The sequence below is a fragment of the Pipistrellus kuhlii genome, unplaced genomic scaffold (genome assembly GCF_014108245.1).
Source record: "Pipistrellus kuhlii isolate mPipKuh1 unplaced genomic scaffold, mPipKuh1.p scaffold_m20_p_75, whole genome shotgun sequence".
NCBI lineage: Eukaryota > Metazoa > Chordata > Mammalia > Chiroptera > Vespertilionidae > Pipistrellus > Pipistrellus kuhlii.
In genome coordinates, this window is record NW_023425579.1 from 1,091,312 (window position 1) to 1,106,781 (window position 15,470).

Consider the following 15,470-nt stretch of genomic DNA (forward strand, 5'->3'; position numbering starts at 1 on the left):
GAAGGAGGACACACACAACAGACAGGGCCTGAGGGCCCGGTGTGTGCCGTGCACGCGGAACGCATGGCGTGCCATTCTTCCCAGCCCTTGGCATAGCTCAGTGTTTCCCAAACTTCTCTCATGATGAGAATCGCCTGGTGGAGTTGTTAAAATACAGTTTCCTGAATCCCAACAAAGAAGAGCTAAACTAGAATTTTTGGGAATCAGGAATCTGTTAAGTATACAATTTTACCTATATGTTCCCAAAAATTCTAGCTTAGCACTTCTTAGTTGGGATTTGGGAATCTGTATTTAAACAACTCCACCAGGCGATTCTCATCATGAGAGAAGTTTGGGAAACACTGGCATAGCTGAGTAATTCTCATTTTTCAGGTTCCAGCCCAAATACCAGCTCCTCAGAGAGCCTTCACTGCCCTCCAGGCCTCTCCTCCCCCGCTCTCTCTCTGGCCTGCCCAGTTCCTGCATGGCACTGACACCTGTAATTATCTTAAGGACTAGCTAGCTCCCCTGGCAGCCTGCAGGCTCGGTGGAGGTCTGGTGGAGCCTGTTTCGGTCTCAGATGCGGGCCTCGTGCCCATCATGGGACGTGGCACACAGTAGGTGCTCACCAGAGGAGTTAACTGTGAATAAATATTTCTGAAGAGGCACGGTTCTTCTCCATCTTTTCTGAAAGACTGTCACCTGACCCTTTAAGAAGTGTCTCTTAGGCCCGGGTCCCCTAGGGCAGGAGGTGGAGCTACAGTCTGGGTAGGAATGGTTAGGGCGCAGAGGAGCTGAGAAGCACGGTTTGCGGGTCACGCCACAGCCAGGGCGTCTGTGCCTCCTGCACTGACGCTGGGAAGGCGGACAAACAGATGATCTGCAAACGCAGGAAGCCATTCTCTATGGATCCCGCTGCCAGGAAGCTCTATTCCAAGCGATGACATCAGAGAATCCGGAGTCCCGCCCCCGAGCCAAGCCCCTTGTGGCCGAAAACTACGAATCCCAGGATGCTCCGCCGCGCAGGGGCCTAGAGCTCTAAGCGCGACCAGCCCCGACGGGCCCGAGCCTCGTCCCGGGGAACCAGGAAGACACCGGATACCCGGCCCGCCGGGCCGCGCGGCGCCTGCCGGGAGTTGTAGTCTCGCGGCCTGGGAGTGCCGCTCGGGAATCTCGGCCGCCGTCTGGGGCCGCGGCGCGCGTGCGCAGTGCGCAGGGCCGTGGGCTCCGCTCGGGCTGGGCGCCGGCGGGAGCGCGGCCGGGCGCCGAGGGGACCGGCGGAGGCCGCGGAGCCGGCGGGCGAGGCGGGCCCGGAGCGCCGCGCCGGCGGAGCGAGCAGGAGGCGGCGGCGGTGCGCGGAGGGGCGGCGGCGCTGGTGAGTGCGGGCGGGCGCGGCGGCGGGCGGCGGCCTCCCGGGCCCGCACCTGGGCGAGGCCGGCGCTCACCTGCGGGGCCGGCGGGCGGGAGGGTCCTCTCCCCGCGGCGCCTCACCGTGCGGCCTCCGGCGTCCGGGCGGCCTCGGGGGCCAGCGTCCCAGGCTCCGCACCCCGCGGGCCGCGCCCTTCCCGCCGCCCGGAGCCCCTTCGGCCCGGCCCCGGCCCCAGGCAGCGCCGCGGCCCCCTCCGGCGGCGGGTCCCCCTCGGGCGGCGGGTCCGGCCCCGGCGGCGGGTCCCCCTGAGGCGGTGGGTTCCCCTCGGGCGGCGGGTCCGGCGGGTCCGGCTTGGGGCGCAGCTCGCCCTTCGGACGCGCCGGTCCCCGCCCCGCCGCGCGGTCTGAGCGCGTCACCTGCGCACCTGCAGCCCCGGCGGCCTGGGGAGGGGGCGGGACCCTCTCCCCCCCCCGGAACCCCCTCTCGCCCGGAACCCCCTCTCCCGGACCCCTCTCCTCCGTTGCCCCCCTCCCCGAGCCCTCCCCAGGAGCCCTCTCCCCCGGAGCCCCTTCCCCCGGGAGCTCCCTCCCCCCGGGAGCCCCCCTCCCCGGAGCCCCTCTTCCCCGGGGCCACCCCTCCCCCCTGAGCCCCTCCCCCCCGGGGCTCCCCCTCCCCGGGGCCCCCCCTTCCCGGAGCCCCTCCTCCCCGGGGCCCCCCCTCCCCGGGGCCCCCCCCCCCCGGCGCCCCTCCCCCCCTGAGCCCCCTCCCCCCCGGGGCCCCTCCCGGGTTGGCGGCGGGGACGCGGCCTGAGCTCGGGGCGCCCCGTGTGCGCGGGTCCCGCCCTGGAAGCACAGACAGCACAGTGCGGGCGCGCCTGCTGGGCTCCCGGGAAAAGGCTAAAAAGGTCCTTTTGTAAATAAAACGGGGCTTTCTTCATCTGAAGGACTGGGCTTATTTCACCAAGCGGTGCGGTCCGTCCGGACGGAGATGCCTGTTCCATTGCACACGCACATCTTCATCTTACACCCCCCCCAAAAAAAAAACACACACAAAAAACAAAAACAGAAACAAATAGAGCTGTTGGCTCCCCGTTCTGATCTTCCCGCGGAGCGCGGTCCGCGGCGCCCACGCGGGTGGGACGAGCGGAGCGGTCACGGCGGTTCGTGGACGGCGCTGGGCCCCGGGCTCCGGGCCGGTTCCCCGGAGGAGCCCTGCGTCCGGGTGCGGGCCGGTCCCCTGGCCACTGGGTGAGGGTGCGGCTGTGCGGAGACGCTCCCAGCGCCTGTGGTCTTGTGGCTGCTCCGGGGGGAGCGGGCTGCGCCCTCTCCTCCCGCGTCCGCGGGCCGGCGGAGCGGACAGAGGGGGCCCGGGAGCGGGCCGGGGACCGGGGGAACAGCACAACAGGATGAGGCACAATCACTCGGAAGCCGGCGGAGCGGAAGGCCCCTTTTAGAAAGAAGTAAGTGTGCGGGACGTTCAGGCGAGGCTTTGTTTGTGAGGAACCGCGGGCACTGATTGTTCCTGGGTAGGACGTGATGGTGGGGGGCTCCTAGAAGGACTGGGGAAAGACGGGGACACTTCATGTGTTTATAGGCGCTTTTCCCCAGAAACATCTAATGCAGCTTTAAAAAAAAAAGTTCTTATAGTCACACTGCAAAAACCAGTTATTTTGACTCCATGGTGATTTATAACCCAGAATGAAATCTATAAACGAATTTACTAGAACAATTTAAGTCAGATTTTGCTTGAAATATTGAAATATTGCTTGATGTTAAATGGTTACCCTCTTTTCAATGTATTTTTTTGTTTTGTTTTCTAATTGATTTCAGAGAGGAAGGGAGAGGAAGAGAGAAACATCAGTGATGGGAGAATCATTGATCGGCTGCCTCCTGCACATCCCCTCCTGGGGATGGAGCCTGCAACCTGGGCCTGTGCCTGACCAGGAATTGTACCAGTGAAGACCTGGTTCTTGGGTTGTTGCTCAACCACTGAGCCAAGTTGGTCAGGCGGTGCTTTTTATTCCTCTGTCATTTAAGAATGGGAAAGGCCTAGTGGGTGTTCTGAGTGGTTAGAGCTATTGCCCACACACCAGAGGGTCACAGGTTTGATTCCCTGGTCAAGGGCAGGTACCCTTGTGGTTGCAGGTTCGATCCTAAGCCCCCGTTGGGGCGTGTACAAGAGGCAAGCAATTGTTGAGAGAGAGGTGTCTCTCTCAAGGGTTCCTCTCTGGCTCTCCCCCCTTCCCTTCCCCTCTCTCTCTTTCTCCCTCCCTCTCACCCCCATTTACTCTAAAAAATCAATGGGTGAGGGTTAGCAACAACACCAAAGAACGGGGAAGATAAAGGTTTTCTGGAGAGAATGGAGTGAAGCGACCCTAGTTACTCACACTCGGCTCTTACTGATAGAAGCTTTCAGTGTTACAGCACTAACGGCCTCGCTGTGAGCAGCGAGGTCTCCCCAGCACCGCTTCACCTGCGGGAGCTTTGCTTTGGTGATGTCAGAATGCCTTCACCTGCGGGAGCTTTGCTTTGGTGATGTCAGAATGCCCTGCTACACCTCTCTGTCCCTCCTCTCACTCAGGTCTCAGTGAGACAATAAAATGCTTCCCAGGAGGTAAAGAGGGAAGTTAGCTTCATTCTTTTGACCTTTTATAAGGACACACATTTGGAAACTGATGAGGTATCAGAAGCAGGTTCTTCAGGCAGACACATGTCTGTAATGCTTAGTTATTTTTAGGAACATAAAAATAGGGGGTGTTTTCATTTAAAACTCAAAATTCCTGTTGATAGCTGCTAACAGCCATAGGTCTCTGTTACGCTTACTGAGTGACGGTAAGCCATTTGAGCTCCAAGGAATATCCTTCCGAGTAGCTCCTGTGTGACAGAATGTCTGACCTGGGAATTCCTGGACGACACTTCGGCAGACACGCCTGCTGCTCGGTGAGCTTCTGATAGAGGAGTGGGTGCGTTCAGGAAGATAGTGTTTGGGGGTTTATTGCATAAGCTTTTTTGAGCTGGAATCTCTGTTGAACGTGAAAGGAAATGAGCCGTTTAGGGTCTCCGCAAACCTGTGAGTACGTCTGACCGGTCAGTCCCTGCCTGTCAGTTTCCTGTGAGAAACCCTGGGATCCGTAACTGCCGCGTCAGTCTGGGGGGGTGCCCTCCAGCAGGTGTGTTGAGCCCATTCATATGGCTTAGACTGGAGCCCGGCTCTGGGTTCTGGGCCCGCTGGCTCCTTTCTGAGAAAGGCAGGCCACGGGCACTGAGGGGATGTGCCCCCAGGAGCCCTGGGTTGTGTAAGAGACAGCTGGTCGATTTTTCTCTCTCATCGATGTTTCTAGCTCTCTATCCCTCTCCTTTCCTCTCTGTAAAAAATAAATACAAATATATCTATATATTTTTTTAAAAGCTCCAGCCTACCCTGTTTCCGGGTAAACCTCGGTCTCCTGTGCTGTGAAGCTTTTCTCCCTTACTGACCAGGGCTGGGCCACGTGCAGGAGCCCTGGATGGGCGGGTGGAGGTGTGCCCGGGGCAGGCCTTCTTTGGGATCTCTGGTCAGAAGAAGCAGTGAAAGGACAGCAGTTCTGGCCTGGGAGTATCAGGGCTGGCTCAGGGGCTGAGTGCCGACCTATGAACCAGGAGGTCACGGTTCCATTCCCAGTCAGGGCACAGGCCTGGGTTGCGGTCTCGAGCCCCAGTAGGGGACCTGCAGGAGTCAGCTGATGAATGATTCTCATTGATGTTTCTCTCCCCCTCCCTCCTTCTCTGAAATCAATACAAATATATTAAAAAACAAAAAACACCCAAGCTCTCAGTGGCAGCCAGGGTCCTAACAGGAGTCCACCCGGGGCTTTGGGGAGTTGGTGCAGGGAGCGCCCTCAACCCCGAGTTCCGGGCCTGACGTTAGCTGCCTGCACTCCTCTCCTGTCCCTGCCAGTCCTCCCTGGGCTCCTGGGGCGTGTGCCCAGGTGGCTGGGGATGTGTTCTCGTGCGGCCCGGTTTCATTCACGCCAGCTAGATACCCCCTGGTTACCTCCTGCAGCTTCCCGGAACCCACTGACACCATTTCCTTGTGACGCCGAGCGGTGGCCCCCTTCCTGGCCTGCACTTCCTGTTCAGACACTGAACCAGAGAAGGGGTGCTGGGCTCTCTGGCCCTTCTCTCGTGGACGATGCTCTTAGTGTCCGCTGCCCCCATTTGGGGTGAGTGCCCCTCTGTTCCCTGTGCTCTCTCTGGAGACTTACAGGACTTCTGAGTGATTCACACCAGCTGTTTGTATGGTGGGGAGCCCAGAGGTCTGGGGGGATGCCCGTGTGGGCTCCCCAGAGGTTTGGCCGATGCAGGTACCTGCTTAGCTATGTGTGTGTCTGTAGTTTGGGGAGAATCAGGGTGGTCTCACACAACATCCAGGTAACAATAGCAAGGTCCTGAGGCCTAGCCAGGTCTCACTCTGCAGAACTTCACTCCTTTTTCTTTTCTTTTCTGTCTCTGACTTCTGTTTTCACTTTTTTGGCTTACTTCCTGGTTCCTGCTGATGAAGTATTAACTACAAGTTTGTTAATTTATCACTGATTGTATTATCTAATCACTAGAGGCGTGGAGTGCAAATTTGTGCTCTTGTGGGGTTGGGCCCTGGGGCTGGCAGACCTGCGCCAATCAGGCTGGGCTGGCCAGGGGGCGGGACCATGGGCCACCAGCTGGCCATGCCCCCTGGTCAAACTCCCAGTCAAGGGGACAATTTGCATATTAGCCTTTTATTATATGGGATATGCTAGAGCATAAGAAATGCTGAAGGATAAATATTGGGGATGTTTTAGTCATATAATTTTATCTATTCTTGCCTCATACTAACTTGACTAAAAATGATACAAATCCATACAAAAATATAGTGTTTGAACCTTTTTCCGTCCGTCGTCTAAACAAACCAGCCCGATAAATCTGCTGGATGATTTCTTGTCTGATGAGGATGCAAGTTTGTTTTTGGAAAATTAAACATTCAGATTAGTTGCAGTAATTATGGGTTTCTTAACACTTCACTCAACAAATTGTTACCAAGTGCCTCCCATGTGCCAGCAGCTGTTTCAGGCATTAGAAATGCCCTCGTCCACAGAAACACAAGCCCTGCTCTCCTGGAGCCTGTGCTCCCAGCAGAGAAACACGGTCAGTGAGGAAGGACTCACCCTAAAGTCACCCCCTCCCCACCTGCTGAGATATGAGCTGTCTCAGTCCTTCCCTCCCTCCCTCCCTCCCTCTTTCCCTCCTTCCCTCCTATCCCTGCCTCACTCCTTTCTTCCCTCCTTCCCTCCTTCCTTTTTATCTTAGCAAAGGACTTCTGAGATTTACTCATGTGGTGTGTATCAGTCGCTTTGTCCTTTATGTTGCTGATTGGTATTCCATAGGGCCTATCAGAGTTCATTCATTTACCAGATGGAGCGACATTTGGGGTGTTTGTGCTTCTGCCAGGTGTGGACAGTGTTGCTATAAACATTTCCATGCAGGTGTTTTGTGTGAATATAAGCTTTCAGTTCACGTGGATAAATACCTAAGAGTGGGATTGCTGGCTCATATCATAAGAATATGTATATACCTTCATAAGAATCTGCCAACCTGTGTTCCCATGGTGCCGTATCATTTTGCATTCCCATCATCAGTGTATGCCAGAGTGTTCATTTGCTCATGCTTGTCAGCATTTGGTAGTGCCAGGTTTTTTGTTTGTTTGCTTTTAGGTGCTTTTTGTTTGTTTTAGCCATTCTCGTAGGTATGTGGTGGCATCTTCTGGTGTTCCTGAGTAATGATGATCATCTTTTTATGTGCTGATTTACCACATATAGATATATTTCTTTGGCTTGTCTATATGTTTTTTGCCCATTTTTCTACATGGTTGTTTGCTTTATTATAATAATAATTCTTTGCCTGTTCTTGGATATTTGGTATAAATGTACTGGATATTTTCTCCCATCTGTGGCTTGTCTTTGGATTTGTTTGTTTGTTCTTCCTTTTTTGTTTTGATTTCTTACTGTTTCCGTCATAGAGAAGCCCTTACTTGTAACTCTGTCCAGTGTAGGAGCTGTTACTGACCCAGCTGCTCTGTGTTGTCTGGTGTCCGGCTCCACACAGGGCCCTCAGACGTGCCCCCGGGGTTTCTTGGGAACTGTCCTGCTGCAGCCTTTAGTTAGCGCCCTGACCACTTCGAGCTGATTGATTTCAAATGGACAGCAGCCGTGTCAGCACCATCCCCTGGGGAAGCCTTTGTTGAAAACGTTGACAGCACGTGTGGTTCTGTTTCTGGGTGCTCTGCAGATTTGTTGATTCATTAGGACCATCTTCTCACCAGCCCTACCCTGTCTTTATTGCTGTGGCTTCATTGTAAATCTGGAAATCAGGCAGTGCAGTCTGCTCGTCCTGACGGAGTTTCTCTGAGTTAACCTTCCTGAGCCTTTAAACCAGAGCCGATCAGAGAAACCCTTTCTGCCCCGAGAGGTGCTGGGCACAGGCGCCAGGCTCGTCAGGACGGAGCCCTCGCGTGTTTCTAGAGAGAGTGACTGCCATCCTGTTTGTAACCCAGGTCCCAGTTCTCACGTTCATCAGAGCAGCGCAAGGCCAGCCCTTCAGACCACAGTGCGCCGTCTCCGAGGCCTCCCTCACCCGCACCCTCTCCTTCCCCAGAGGCGTAGTTTTGCTGAAGAAACGGGGCTGTGTCCTGGCCTCTCCCCGTGTGGCTTTGGTGATTGAACCCAGTTTATCGGGTTCCTCGGTGTCCTTCCTGTCCTGTCCATCGTGGTTGGGAATAGGGAGCTCGGTGAGAGATGCAGGTGACAGACAGCTTTCTCTGGTCACAGCGGGTTCACGTCATCGGCGGTGCTGCAGCCCGTCAGGAGGTGCAGTGCCTGCTTCTATCTCCTCATGGTGGTAGCTGGCTTTGTTTTGATTTGTTTTAGTTTTAAGAATGGAAAGGTTTTGGAGAGGCAGAGTGGTGTAGAGATTAAATACAAGCTGCAGAGTCCAAGGATCTGGTCACGTTTTGATCCGTTTCCAACTGGTTCTCTAGTCTGAGAAGCACTTCCTCCCCAGTGGTAAGCTTCTTGTCTGGAATGGGAAAGATGGTGCTACTCAGGTCACTGAGGATCACATGAGAAAGTGCGTGGGAAGGAAGCTCAGAGCCCAGCACACAGTCAGCGGCCGGTGGAAGTTCGCCACCGCTGTTTTGTGTATTTAGATCCCCTGGATCCTGACTTACAGGTGAGGAGATGCAAGTGTGGGTGGCTGAGTCTTCGGTCCACTTGGGTGGGTTTGGGGAAAAGTAAGTACTGTGGGTTATTCAGGTGAGGCGCCAGCCTCCCCCGCCCTCCCCGGTGTGAACAGCCGCCCTGATTTTACAAGTGACTTTGGCCCAGGCTTTGTACGTGTTCGCCCTGACCCGCTCCCACTGCTGTCGGAAGTGGTTGAAGAAATCCTACCACAACACAGGTGTCCTCACGGTCCCTGAGGAACACTGACCCGTGGTGCTTCTGTCTTACAGTGTGATGTGCAAGCTCAGAAATGCCTTATGTGGATCGTCAGAACCGCATCTGTGGTTTTCTAGACATCGAAGAAAATGAGAACAGTGGTAAATTTCTTCGAAGGTACTTCATACTGGATACCAGAGAAGACAGTTTTGTATGGTACATGGACAATCCACAGGTTTGTAAAATCCAAGGGGCTTCCTTTCTTCAAAAGCATGCATGCCAGAGTGTTCGTTGTCAAAGCATTTGACGTCCTGTGATGTTGTGATTTGTCTTCCAAAACAGTATGTATTTAGACTTGTTTCTGCGCGGGCACCCTCCCTGCCCTGCTGTCTCAGAAGATGAAACAAACTTTATTTGTAAAAATGGATGCATCACCTATGCTTTTCCTCCGGGGTGAGAAGCACGAGCTCTGCTAGAACACTTAGAACCTGTAGTTAGCAGTGCCGACCTTTCAGACCTCGCGGACAGCAGTCCCGACCACCGGCTGGCGACCGCCGCTGTCCCTAAGGTGGCAACACGCTGCGCACTAGCTGGCTCCCGCACGATGTCGGCCTTCCATTGTGAGAACTGGCGTGTCAGCGAGCGCCCTTCCTGGTGGAGGGGTAGGGGGAGGGAGAGAAACATCAGTGAAAGAGAAGTGTAGAGTGGCTACTCCTGCACACCCCCTCCTGGGGATTGAGTCTGCCCCCGGGACTGTGCCTAGCCAGGACGTGAACTGACAGCCTCTCAGGCACAGGGTGATGCTCAGCAGCCGCCATGCGGCGAGGGCTGGGTGGTGGGCTTTGCGCTCAGGAAGAGCTCAGTTTCAGTGGCACAGACAGCTCTGTTGTTACAGAGTCTGCTGCGGTGAGACAGTAGACTATTATCCATGTTGTCAAGATGGATAGCAGACTGATTTCAGACCTAGGAGGCACTTGAACTGAAAAGGCTGATGTATAAAATGTGATACTAAAAGTTTCAATTTGTTAACTTTTTAAATGTGTAAAGAATTACAACAAGGTCACGAGGCTGGATATTAACTCTGTATCAATAATTTCTTCTAGAACCTCCCTTCAGGGTCGTCCCGGGTCGGAGCCATCAAACTCACCTACATTTCAAAGGTGATCTTTCTGTACTAACTACATTTGTGCTTGAATTGAAGTCTTTCAGAATGGCAGTGCGAACAAAAGGAACAGTTTCCTTCTATGCCATTTAATGATGGTGTTCAGGTTCAAATCATGCTGAAAATAGGACCTGAATACTATGCTTAGCATGTTTTTGATAAAGTTAGGAGGAATATGGAATTAACTTACAGGATGTTACACATTGCAAACTTTTACAGTAACTTCTGTGATGAGATTAGTGAACATCAGAACGAGAGAAATCAGCAATTAGGTTCTATGGGAAACAGAACATTTTTCTAAGTCTGTATTACATTAAACTGTTTCCATTACCTTTATTTTTTCTTTATGCTTTATTTTGAGGAAAGTATGAACCATCCTATATAATAAAAGCCTAATATGCTAAGTGTCCAGTTATCTGATCAGCCGTTCAACCAAAGTGTATTATGTTAATGTTATGCTAAGGCCATTCAACTGCTCACTATGCTGTGCACTGACCAGTGTCTGTCATAGGGCAGATACTCCCGACAGGTAGGTTAGCTTGCTGCTGGGGTCCGGCTGATCGGGACTGAGTGAGATGGGTCAGGCATGCCCTGGAGCCCACCTGCAGTTTCTCCCTGGCCCCGATGATACACTGGTGGGGTACCTCGGCCTGGCTTGCACCCTCTTGCAATCTGGGACCCCTCGCGGGAGGTAGGAGAGTTGTTTTTGGCCTGATCCTGCAGACCAGGCTGAGGGACCTTTAAATTAAGACACAAATTTGTGCACTGGGCCTCTAGTCTCTATGATAGCAGAATGATTCCCCCCACCCTCAATCTTTAACTTTCTCTCTACTAATGCGTTTCCTTGTGTGTTGATTTTTCTGGTATTTCCTCCTCAGAGAGGTAGGAAAAGGGAGAGAGATGGAAATATCAGTGATGAGAGAAAGTCATTGTTTGGCTGCCTCCTGCAAGCCCCCACTGGGGATCGAGCACACAACTTAGGCATGTGTCTTACAGGGAATCAAACCGTGACCTGGTTCTCGGGTCAATGCTTAACCACTGAACAACACCAGCTGGGCTTTTCTGGCATTTTTGTAATACTATTTTTCTTTTCAAAAATTTTGATTTGATAATGTCAGGTATTTTCTATTCTGGGTTTTTTTTGTGTTTTATTTTTTTGTGGATGATTTAAGATCTGAGATTTGAAAAGTAGCAACATAGTAGCTTAAGAAGATGCATATGCTTATTGTTTTGCATATGTCAGGATTTGTCAGCAAGGTCTTTAGCAAGAGACTAGTTTACAGTGTGTCTCTGTTTAAAAGATATTTTTATAAATAAAATACTTCGTTATCAGTATAACAATAGAACTATTCATTCTCATTGACAAAAGAATCAGCCATTGGACAATAAAGATTACATGTTTTAAGGGAAACTTTTTATGTTAAGGCCATATAATGTAAATTTATAAAACAAATGTTCCCATAAATGAAGACTTTCTGAAAAAAAATTTTTTTCCTCTTTTTAAATTAAGACATTTAATAAATGCTTCAGGGTAGCTTGCAGCTTAAAATCTATACAGACCGTTAATAGGAAGCATAGAATTCCTGGTGCAGGACACCCAGGTCCCCAGTTTGCTTGACTGCCTGCGGCGTCCATGCGTGCACTGCGGCGTCCATGCGTGCACTGCGGCGTCCATGCGTGCGTGCACTGCGGCGTCCATGCGTGCACTGCGGCGTCCATGCATGCGTGCACTGCGGCGTCCATGCGTGCACTGCGGCGTCCATGGCGTCCATGCGTGCACTGCGGCGTCCATGCGTGCACTGCGGCGTCCATGCGTGTGTGCACTGCGGCGTCCATGCGTGCGTGCACTGCGGCGTCCATGCGTGCACTGCGGCGTCCATGCGTGCACTGCGGCGTCCATGCATGCGTGCACTGCGGCGTCCATGCGTGCACTGCGGCGTCCATGCATGCGTGCACTGCGGCGTCCATGCGTGCACTGCGGCGTCCATGCGTGCACTGCAGCGTCCATGCGTGCACTGCGGCGTCCATGCATGCGTGCACTGCGGCGTCCATGCGTGCACTGCGGCGTCATGCATGCGGCGCGGCGTCCATGCGTGCACTGCGGCGTCCATGCATGCGTGCACTGCGGCGTCCATGCGTGCACTGCGGCGTCCATGCGTGCACTGCGGCGTCCATGCGTGCACTGCGGCGTCCATGCATGCGTGCACTGCGGCGTCCATGCGTGCACTGCGGCGTCCATGCATGCGTGCACTGCGGCGTCAGTGTGCCGCCGGCATCTTTCCCTCGGAGGTCAGGGGAAAGCCATTTTCCTGGCACAGGCATTGAGGGAGCCGTTGTCCATCTGCTCGTGTCATTACCACAGTTGCTGATTGCCTGGTCTTTTTAAAAACGGGAGCTCTTTTTATTTCTAAAATTTTTTCCAAGGTAAAGTGTGCTTTTATTTATTTTTCTTTATATTGGCACTTTATTTGTACTTGATTTTAATCAAGGATGCTTTCTTTTAGTTTTTATTTTTTCAGTTACAGTTTCCATTCAGTGTAACTTTGTGTCTCAGTGGAAAATGGGATCTCGGTGAAAATGAGCTGTTGACTAAGCCACGGGCTGCCCGGCAGCTGTTTTCCCCATCGCTTCCCTTTGAGGACGTCACTTTCTCTGTTAACTTTCACCTCTGCCCCCAGCTTAGCAAGTGTGAGTGGTAGGGTTTGTACTCACTTGGAGACGGGCCACTTTCCCCAGAATCCTCCTGGAGCACATTGCATGTGACTCAGAGCTGTGGCTTATAGCTAGGTCACGTGGTAAAACAGATGCTCCAGTGTCAGTCCCACGCTGGGCACAGCAGGCTGTGGGCATGAATGGGCTTCGGGGGCTGCGTCACCAACAGGAGGGCAGCGCACAGGGGCGGGCGGTGCTCCCTGCTGGAAGCAGCCTGTGCTGCGCGGTGACGAGCCCCTCCCCCGGTGCTCCACTGCGGCGCCCGCCCACCTTTCGGATCGCGGACCACGGGCTGGCGACCCTGCCCGCGTGTCCCGGAGAGGATCCGGGCCAGTCTGCTTCCTCGTCGCGGTTTCGTGCCTGCTGATTGCGGGACTTCCTTAAGCATTCCCTCTCCCACCCCGTCTTCCCTTAGAGCTCACAGCTAGCTTAGAAACAGACAGTCCGGGAGGAACTCATAGGTTTGTAGAGGCGTTTTGAAAAACACACTAAACGACAAACATCTGTATGCGTGACATAAAACTCAGAGGCTCACTTTGAGTTCTCACCCTTCCTGTGGGAGAAACAGGTTTGCTCGGAGCACATGGAGGAGGCTCCTGAGGGGAGCCGCAGCCACATACAAACGTGGTCCTTTCTCAGCGGCTCGAGTCTGCTCCCCTCTGTGTGTGGCAGCGGTGATGGGGAGAGCGGCACGGCCGTGGCTCCGCGGGGGCCGGCTGCGGTGTCCGTGCGGCAGCAGTGACTCCTCTCTTTCCGGCAGGTGAGCGATGCCACTAAGCTGAGGCCAAAGGCGGAGTTCTGTTTTGGTGAGTACCCGTCTTCCAGGGCCTGGTTCTGAGTTCATGTCACTGCGTCCTGACGTGGAGGAAGCGGTCACTCCTGAGGGCTGAGGAGCTGTTCTCAGGCAGGCTCCCCGGAGCCGCCTTGGGGAGGAAGGGAGCTGCTGCTCTCCCCGGCCCCCCTATTCTCCCTCAACCCCCCTCGCCCCCTCTCAGGTGTCTCGCCCAGTCTACCCTCCCCACCCCCCTACCCCTCTGGCTAGCTGAGGGTAGCTGATGACCTTTTTATCAGGCACTTAGAATGTCTGATAGGTGTCTGCCATGTTTGGCACTGGGGCTGCTAGTAATGATTGGTACCTGTGTCTGTCACATCAGGAGGAGAGGAAAGGTGTGAAATTTCAGATCCTCATTGGGCATCTCGGGAGCCAGGGAGCCACCCTGACAGAGGGGACGCTGGAGGTGGTGTGCGCTCACCTGACCATCCTTTGCCCTGGGGAGAAGGGGGGGTGGACCTCCTGGGCAGGTGCAGGGGGGAGGGGCGCACAGGGGGAGAGGAGGCTTGTGAAGCTGGAGGGAGGGGAGAGACTGAGGTGACACGCTATTTTTAAGCGATGGGAAAGGAATTAGCATCTGGAAAGTGGGCATAGGTGAAGGTAGAGTTTTTTGTTTTGTTTTGTTTTGTTTTGTATGGATAAGGGAGTTTTGGTGTTGGTAGGTGAGTTAAGTGTCTTTCAAACTGTTCCCCGTTCAGATGGGCCTGGATGAGGGTGGTGGCGGCGAGGAGAGGAAGGGTGAGAACTTTAGGGGGAGTCCAGCCCTGGGGCTGCACAGTGGGGTGTGTGGGGGTTGGGGCCTCCAGGCGCCTTCGGGGCGAGGGTCTCCGCCTGCTGGCGGGAGCATAAAGGGAGTCAACCTTCTGGGAAGACAGCTTGCCAATATCTGTAAAACGTCTAATATCAATTCCCTTTGCTCCAGCACGTTCATGTTCAGAAACTTACCCCATAGGAATGCCAGCCTGAGTATGGAGAAATGTATGTCATTGGGACAGTTTATATAATTTCAAACATTGAGCAGCCTCCATGTCCATCATGGGGGTGGGTCGAGTATATTGTGTTTTTGTTTAATGGAAGAACGTTACCCTGTTACTGAGTGATAGCAGCAGTTCTAGGAAGGTCACAGCATTGACCCTAGCATGGTGTTTCATTTGCTGCAAACACAAACCTGGAGGTAATAAGTGCCCAATTTCACCTATTTTAGTTTATTTTTTCTCTCAACAGTGATGAACGCAGGGATGAGGAAATATTTCCTACAAGCCAATGACCAGCAGGACCTAGTAGAATGGGTCAATGTGTTGAACAAAGCTATAAAAATTACAGTAAGTATCTGTATTTTAAAGTTTTAATGTCTGGAAGTAATTGTGCATTTTGCAAACACACCTACTGGATAATGACTGAATTGCTAGTAGGTTGATAGACGAGATCGGTGTTTAAAATGTGAATGCACTTCCTGTCCGTGGTGACTGCCCTAAACCCGCCCGGGAATGGGGGCCAGCCCGCTCTGCGTCCCGGGGTTCCAGCCCTGCTGTGGCCACGTGTCTGGGAACACGCAGAGTTCTCCTGGAGGGCGCGTGGGCTTTTCCTTCCAGAGCAGTCGTCTTCCGCCTCCACCCCGGTGGGAGCAGGGTTCCTGCCCCACACGACCGGGCTGCTGCTGGGGGGGAGGGTGTGAGGGCTTGGACTGAGCGCGGCTGAGGGGCCGATCGGACGGGCCTCGGGAGTTTGTCTCGGGCTCTCCTCTTCTCGCCGCACCCGCTTTCTCCCGCGTGCCAGCACTCGCTACCTCACGCCCAGTTCTGTGCGGCGACTTCTCTCCGAGCGGCTTTCTTTCTCCGTCTTCGGAGGGACGTGAGTGTTGGATGTCACCTGCGCCGGGCCCTGCCCTGAGGCGTACCTAACGCAGGTGGAGGTGCGGGACCTGGGAGGGTTTAGTACCTAAGGTGACGGGAGAGGGTGTGGCTGGGGGGGA

At 54.0% G+C, this 15,470-nt stretch overlaps 1 protein-coding gene across 4 annotated transcripts in view; it reads left to right on the forward strand.

Annotated features, from left to right (window-relative positions):
• The first annotated feature begins 1,130 nt into the window (after positions 1-1,130).
• The window catches only part of PLEKHA1 (pleckstrin homology domain containing A1), a 28,587-nt gene continuing 14,247 nt past the window's right edge, over positions 1,131-15,470 (forward strand). The window contains exons 1-5 of one of the 4 annotated variants that reach the window (XM_045576128.1): positions 1,131-1,354; positions 8,867-9,027; positions 9,896-9,952; positions 13,427-13,472; positions 14,723-14,820. In XM_045576128.1, the coding sequence (XP_045432084.1) occupies positions 8,887-9,027; positions 9,896-9,952; positions 13,427-13,472; positions 14,723-14,820 (342 nt within the window). In that variant the 5' untranslated portion in view covers positions 1,131-1,354; positions 8,867-8,886. The remainder of the gene's footprint in view (positions 1,355-8,866; positions 9,028-9,895; positions 9,953-13,426; positions 13,473-14,722; positions 14,821-15,470) is intronic. The other 3 variants (XM_036423020.2, XM_036423018.2, XM_036423021.2) reach the window with 3 other exon arrangements.